The sequence below is a fragment of the Sinocyclocheilus anshuiensis genome, unplaced genomic scaffold (assembly GCF_001515605.1).
Source record: "Sinocyclocheilus anshuiensis isolate Anshui unplaced genomic scaffold, SAMN03320099.WGS_v1.1 scaffold446, whole genome shotgun sequence".
NCBI lineage: Eukaryota > Metazoa > Chordata > Actinopteri > Cypriniformes > Cyprinidae > Sinocyclocheilus > Sinocyclocheilus anshuiensis.
Window position 1 is genome coordinate 4,213,288 of NW_015544247.1, and position 8,134 is coordinate 4,221,421.

The 8,134-nt window shown below is 35.1% G+C and overlaps 1 protein-coding gene across 1 annotated transcript in view; it reads left to right on the top strand.

The window, feature by feature from the left end:
- Positions 1 to 8,134, top strand: part of LOC107697788 (alpha-(1,6)-fucosyltransferase-like) — a 100,441-nt gene that overhangs the window by 81,229 nt on the left and 11,078 nt on the right. The window contains exons 4-6 of the mRNA XM_016498650.1: positions 1,579 to 1,697; positions 4,427 to 4,589; positions 6,953 to 7,067. Of these exons, the coding sequence (XP_016354136.1) occupies positions 1,579 to 1,697; positions 4,427 to 4,589; positions 6,953 to 7,067 (397 nt within the window). The remainder of the gene's footprint in view (positions 1 to 1,578; positions 1,698 to 4,426; positions 4,590 to 6,952; positions 7,068 to 8,134) is intronic.

An 8,134-nucleotide genomic window follows, 5' to 3' on the forward strand; every position in this document is an offset into this window, starting at 1 on the left:
CCCCTCCCAACCCCCCCAAGTGAGTGTGTGTGTTTGTTTGTTTGTTTGTGTTTCTCATGGGGGTTATTTGGAGACATAATAATTTCGTAATTTATTATGAAAAATATAAAACATGTTAAATTATTATCATTGTATAAATGCTAATGCCATTTATTATATATTTATTTATTATTTGCATGGCTTATTATGTGCCTTAAACACAAAAGGTTTATTTTATTTATTTTATTTTAGATGGTTTATTATAGGCCTAAAACACAAAAGGTTTGTTTTGTTTTGTATGGCTTATTATAGGCCTAAGACACAAAAAGGTTTAATTTATTTTATTTATTTATTTTTTGCCTAAAACACAAAAAGCCTCTTCATTGTATGCATGCAACGTCAATGCAACAAAACCACTTTGCTTCTATTATAATAAAGTGAGCTGTCTACATTGAATGCACAGCCACCATGCAACATGCACGTGGACACATTTTTTTTTTTTTGCACTGCCACTCCAAACTATTTTTTGCTTTGCCCGTCATTTTGCAGCTGAAATATAATGACCAGGGTGTCCTTGTATTCATATACCAAACGTTTTAATTTCACTTTTCAAAACTGAGGGCCAATAAAAGCCTTAAATAGCATATACTGTGTGTGAGATCAATATTTGTCAAAAATAGATCTTAAGATTTCTGTAAAATTGAGTTCTTAAACATTTCTAAATATGATGTGTATTTAAAGTACTTTTGAGAGTCAAGTCGCAGCTTGTGAGGTTTGTGGTCTCTTAATATGACCACTACCTGCCTGATCTGCTAGGAGAATATTGCAGTTCCCTAGCAATGCAATTCAAGGCATAATTAGTCCACTAAACAAGCAGTGCAGTATGCAAGTAAGAGGGAGAGATGAGTCACACAACAATCCTATTCACTAATACATGTATAAATGTAGCAATAACTGCATGTAGTTAAAATTCATGGTTGTAAAACCACTTGTATTTGTTGTACCTGTTCATCTGGCACCTAATGAAGAATAACACTTGGTGGCCCTCAGTGTCTGAGAACCCTGCTGTAATAATTGAAATTATAATTAGCTTTATATAAAAGCAGTAGAATTAGTATTTCGATAGCTAAACTAATATTGTGTGTGAGAGAGAGAATATGCAGGATCTGTTGTCTACCAAAGGAAGTCATCTCATTAATGAACTAGATTTCTCTGAAGGAGTGTCAGGGAATGATGGAGGTTCAGGTCTTGGGATGTTCGTCGGTAATGAAGTTTATTAGATGAAAATGTGTGTGTCAGGAGCCCACGCTGGGCAGGCTTCGGTCAACTGTTTGTGTGTCTGTGTGTGATGAATAGCGCCTGCCACCAAATGAATTGCCCGCAGTGGCTGCAGCAACTGATCATTGCATTAAATTGGCACTGGAAGCAAGGAGTAAAGACCCCTGGGAAATTAGCCAGCCACAATTCACCTTGACCCAGTAGGCCACACATTCACTCTCACACGAGCTTGAATGTTCAGAAGCGTTAACGCACAGCGTAAGAACATGTCGATTCCCCAGGCAATGGTCATGCTAACATGTCTCTCTCTCTGTCTTCCAGGTTACCTGAAGGACAGGCCGATGGTGGTCCCGGAGCCGTGGGTAAATTACGCAACCTTGAAGAACAACTGATCAGAGCTAAGGAGAAAATCAACTCTTACCGCAGCCTCCCTGCTGATGGTGTGTAAATATACGCAATTATCTAAATGAACTATGCAATTCTGTAGTTTTTATGTAAAGCTAACATCAAATTTTAAAATGTACAATTGCCTGCCAAAATTTTCAGTGGCTAAACCTAAAAAAGTCATACATTTTTTTAGAGTCAGATATAAATATATAATAAAAATAAATAATCTTAATATATAAGCCTTTCTTATAATTCTTTTTTAAGTATCAGAAAATACATTTTAATTTAATTTCTTAATAAATAAAGCAAATTAACTAATCCAAACCAAAGTATAACTCTAAAAGTATAACTAGAAATTATCATTTAAGTTTTTGTACCTTAAGGATGTCTCTAAACACCTCCAAAGGGAGACTTTGTCAGATTTAGTTAACTTCTGCACATCCTAAAGTGTAGTTAAGAAAATGCACATACACACACGCATGTGAGGGCTGACAGCTCTTTTTCAGATGTGCTGTAATGGCTTGCTGTTAATGCTGAGTGAAGAAAAGATGAAACGTGTCAAATTAATAGGAACCTTTTAATATGGATGAAAAGTGTGCGTGTGTGTGTGTGTATATGAGAGTCTTCACAGTCAAGGACGGTCGTATCACTACAGGGAGTCTGTGTAATTTGTCCTCTAGCCCAGTGTTTCCCAACCGGGGTGCCGTCTGTCGAGAGCAGGGGTGCCGTGTAAAGAATCCTTTTTTAAGATTTTTAAATTGCTAAAATGTTCAAAAAAGCATCTATTGTATAATATCCATTTCTGATGTCGCCAATAATTAGAGATGCACCGAAATTCCGGCTGACGAAAATTAGTTCATCCGCTCGGGTTTCACTTTCACATGGTGTGACGCTCTGCATATTATCCCGCTCTATGCGTGTGCGCTCCGCTCAGTCGCTCCTTGGCTCCAGACCGTTCATGCTCATCAGAACAGCAAAGTCCACTCATAAATCGAGCCGACAGGAAACATCGATGTAGTACAGTATTGTTTCTGTTTGCAACAGCCCTACTGTGCTGTAACATGATGTGGTATATGGGCAACTCTGGTAATGCTGCCCTCTCATTCATTGATCTGCTAACCGCTATGTTATGCTCACGTGTTCTGATAATAATAGCTTTCTAGGACTAAACATTATTTGGATATAATTGGTAAAAAATAACAGCTAAATCTCTTAATAGCCCTACTGTTAGACCTACCTGAAAAACTAAAAAGCAATTTATTTCATTTGTATTGTTATTATTTTTTGTGCTATCATTAGTAATTTATTTATTTGTTCTTATTTTATTACTGACTGCTTACTTGTTATTTTTTATTCAATTCAGAGTTTGAAATCAAGCTATCTCGTACTACTGCAACAAAATTACCCCGCTGTAAAATCCAAAATATACTGAGTGAGCAAAAAATTGTGAGATAGCTAGTTATAATTGTAATTAAACAATGTTTACATATAAATAAAAGCCTACATGAAAATCTGTCATATAAATTGCTTCTTTCTACACAGACACACACACACATATACATTATATATATTATGTGGACCAGCAGATGATCCAGGGATACTGGTTAACTTATGATGCTATTAAGCTTTGAACCTGTCACACACACAAACACACACACACACACACACACACATTCTCTGTGGCTGGTTGCTGGGTCAGCAGTCCTTATAGTATTGCACTGAATGATCTTTTGAGAGGAAGAACAAGTGGAACACTATACACAGAGGATCACAGCCGTGTGCCGGATTGTCTTACAGCCACTGATACCCTTATTGAATAACACCGCTTTTTAATCCCACACACATCTTTGTGCATTCACTCACATATACAGGTCACACCGTCTACAGTACACATACATTCTGTCATATTGCCGGCACCAGCACGTCAATATGTAATTTAGTGATATAGGTGATACCCACTGTATCCGCCGTCCATGTATATAATTCCCCAAATGCTAGTTGTTGCAGCTTCTTCAATTCTGGTGATATGAGTTTATTAATGGTGTCAATAGAGGTATCTAGACAGCATGGTATATAATGCAGAGTTATTATATTTGATTTTATATAAATGAGCAAATTATGTATTCAGAATTGTTGAAATTAAATGACAGTATACACCATCATTTAAAATTTGGGGCCTGTAAAATTTTGTAATGTTTCTTTGAAAGAAGTCTCAGCAATGCTGCATTCATTGTATCACAAATACAGTAAACAGTAATATTGTGAAATATATTATTACAACTTAAACTGTTCTCTAGTTTAGCATATTTTAAAATGTAATTTATTTCTGTGATGGCAAAGTTGAATTTTCAGCAGCCATTACTCCAGTCTTCTGTGTCACATGATCCTTCAGAAATCATAATAATAATATGCCGATTTGGTGCTTAAGAAGCATTTCTTATTATCAAGGTTGAAAGTAGTTGTGCTGCTTAATATTTTTGTGGAAACTCTGATCATTGTATCATTTTATTAATAGAAATTTCAAAAGAACACCATTTATTTGAAATTGAAAACTTTTGTAACAAATATCTTTGCTGTCACTTTTGAAGTTGTACTGACTCAAAATTCTCTCAAAAACATGAAAACAGGTAAAAATGGTTATCGGCTGATGGCAATAATCACAAAATGTAGAGATAATAGGCTATTTAGTGGACCTGGCTGATTTATATTGGTCTTTCATCTCTGTAGTAACAATTCAATTAGCATTGAAATAATATGAATGTTTGTTTGTGTGTGTGTGCAGGTCCAGGAAAGGACCAGGAGGAGCTAAGGAGGAAGGTGGAGAATGGCGTGAGGGAACTGTGGTATTTTGTTCGCAGTGAGTTGAAGAAACTAGCACTGGTGGACACTGGAGCACTACAGAAACATGTGGACACACTCCTGCAGGACCTTAGACACCAGCAGAGGTTATACACACACATCCAGTATATGTATACATAAGGAATTCACTCATAATGACATTGGCCGATACAGCAGATAAGTCTGCATTATAAAGCTACACTTCCTTTCAAATGTTTGAGGTGGTAAGAGCTTTCTATTTTAATATATATAAATATTTTAAAAATGTTTTCCTGTGATGGCAAAGCTGAATTTTCAGCAGTCATTACTCTAGTCTTCAGCGTCACATGATCCTTCAGAAATCATTCTAATATGCAGATTTGCTGCTGAAGAAACATTTTTTCTTCTTATTATTATTGTTTAAAACAGTTGTGCTGCTTGATATTTTTGTGTATACTGTGATTTTTTTCAGCATTTTTTGTTGACTAGACAGTTCAAAAAACAGCATTTATTTGAAATACAAATTTGTAACACTCTAAAGGTATTTACTGTCAGTTTTTACTGTCCTTGCTGAAGAAAGTATCAATTTCTTAATTTCTTACTTAAAAGTATTAATTGTAAAAAATAAAGTAAAATAAAAAATCTTAGTCAAACTTTTGAACTGTAGTGTAAATGTGTTTCCAATTAAATAAACTGCTCTCACCAGTATGAGAAATTAACTTATTTATTTATATTTGCTCTGTGGAATTGATTTTTAGAGAATTTTAAGGTCATATTTTTGTGTCTAAACATAAAAACACAGCATCCTGTCAATTTATGATAAATATCTCAACTGAATGAATGAATTAAAATAACTTACCAGTCTGAACCATTATGGCTGTTAATTATGAAATTAAGTCAACATAAAATGCAACAGTAGATGTAAAAAAAAAAAAAAGGAAAAAAAGGGAGATATCATAATATAAACACTTTGCCTGGATACATTTGAAATGATTAGCTGGTCCCTATACAACTCTCATCAAATCTACATTATACCAATAACTGAAATTCACTTCAGGGGCCTCTTCTCCACATTTTAAATATCCAAGGTCTCAAAACATTTAGTTGTACAATAGAAGAGATGAATAACTGTTTAATACTTTTGAATCCCAGCGTAGAGGAGGAATACATATCCATAATGCACATTAGGGCTGTCAAAAAAAATTTGAATTTCGAATATTCGTCGAATTTAAAATAAAAATCCGACGTTTTTGCATTCGAATTTTAGGTGTGCATCAGACAGCCTTATCAGTGGCGCACGAGATGCGATGACGATGTATGTGTCACTGCATTATAATATTTTTGTCAGCCTATCCAGTTGAACCCACTAGATGCGTTGCTGCTACGTTGTTCATTAAAAATATTGCGGAAAAAGAGAACATCAATGCAGAGAAGATCTTGTTTACGTTTTGTTTTGATCAAAACTAAAACCAAGCCGTTTACACAGAACGTATATTTATCGCATTTTCTAGAGGGACGTCTATCACCGTTGCACTCGCGTCTTGCACAAAAGAGCCGCATGTTTAGAAAGCCATGTAAAATGAATGCATGTTTAACTTTGAAAAAACATATCTCGAGACTTTATGGCGTTTTTTTTCCCCACTCTACTGCATCTCATGTTTTTAAATGAAAAATGTACTCTGTGTGATTGGCTTTCGGTCCTTTGTATTAAACGATGCATACATGCATGATGCTGTTTGGTTTATAGTTGTTTAAGCAACTTAATTAATTATAATTGGTTTATAAACATTATTTTAAACATTATGCACTTTTTTTCCACAGATAGTCATGTGACCTCATGCTTTGAATAAACGTGCATTAGTAATATTTTGCTCGATGCGCCCTCTTGTGGCCTCAGGAGAGAAGCCAAAAGCTTTTCTTCACCCTAACTGAAATTATGCATTTTAAATTCGAATATAATTCGAATTTTAATAATATTTAAGTACAAAATTCGAATTTAGTTTTTCAGTCATTTTGACAGCCCTAATGCACATATATGCAGACTTTACTTCCTTTTTTGTGCAAGCTCATTTTCACTTGTCCTAATCATGTGCTACATTTTATTAAAGAGGAAAAATTCTCTCCATCTCTAATCTCTTTCTAAACAGCATGTAATCTCATGGAGCAGTAATGCCATTACTGGGGTTTAATGGGTGTGTATGTTTAGATCAGCGTGTTTGCTCGCACTTTAGAAAAAAGACGTCCATGTAATGCTGAACAGAAGCTAAAAAATGAAGTCATTACTAGAGCGCTTTTAATTGTAGTGTGGATGATTAACAGTGCATAGGCCAGGCTGACTTTAGTTTGTGACTGTAAAACTAATTTGATATTATTTCTTAACAAAATGCTCTGTAATGAGCCATAATCAATTGGTTTAATTAGCAGAAATGGTGTGATGCAGTTGTTTGGAGTTTTGAGCTGTGTTTTACAGTGGTCTTTATGTAATCTTTAGGTCCGTCATGACAGACCTGTATCATCTGAGCCAGGTGGACGGTGCTGGAGATTGGAGAGAGAAAGAAGCTAAAGAACTGTCTGACCTAGTACAGAACAGAATCACGTACCTACAGGTATACCACATATAGTACGCATGCTTTTGTTTTTTTCCTTTTCCTTTTTTTCTTTCTTTAGGAAGATTTTATTATGAAATTTTCATTTATTTGATCTCTGACTTTAGTCAGAATAGATGGCACCCCGTAACTCAAATCCTTTGGGTCATATTAACTAAAAAGATTCTTTCATATTTGTGAACCGATTCACTCAGTGTGCCTTATATAATTTTGCTCGTTGGCAATTATAAGTAAGTCTTTTTCTGTTATGAATGATTCACTGAATCATTTACGCAACCAATTCATTAAAAAAACAGAATGGCACAGAAGACTAAAACAAGCATTATTTTTTGTTAAAACTTGTGTGTTAAAACTCTAATAAAAGGCTCTTGAAAGAGTGTTTAATTTAATGTAATAAAAGTGCTACTTTAAGGCTCCAAATGTGATTTGCTCATGACTTTGAAGGCAGGATAGCAGTCTAATTCTTTAAAACAAAGATACTTCAGTGAACAAAATATGTGTGTTAGTATGTGGAAATGATCTGTTCACTTAAAGGGGTCATATGACATTGCTAAAAAATAACATTATTTTGTGTATTTGGTGTAATGCAATGTGTTTATGCGGTTTAAGGTTCAAAAAACACATTATTTTCCACATACTGTACATTATTGTTTCTCCTCTATGCCCCGCCTTTCTGAAACGCATCGATTTTTACAAAGCTCATCGGTCTGAAAAGCGAGGTGTACGCTGATTGGCCAGCTATCCAGTGCATTGTGATTGGCCGAATACCTCAAGCGTGTGACAGAAATGTTACACCCCTTAGCATACTGTGATGCCGTGTCCCGGCACGACGAGAGAAAACCAATAAAACCCATTACAAACGAGGCATTTGTAGCATCCAGTGGGGACATAATTACTGATTATAATGACTGACTTACTGTGTTTTTACACATTGCGTTGCATCGCGCCACGTAAACATAAAACTATGTCTGCATTTGTGATCGGAGAAATGACAAACAACAAGCACTACTCTACACTGCCCAAAAACTCGCTTTAAATATATAAAATATAAAAACTCTTTAAATATA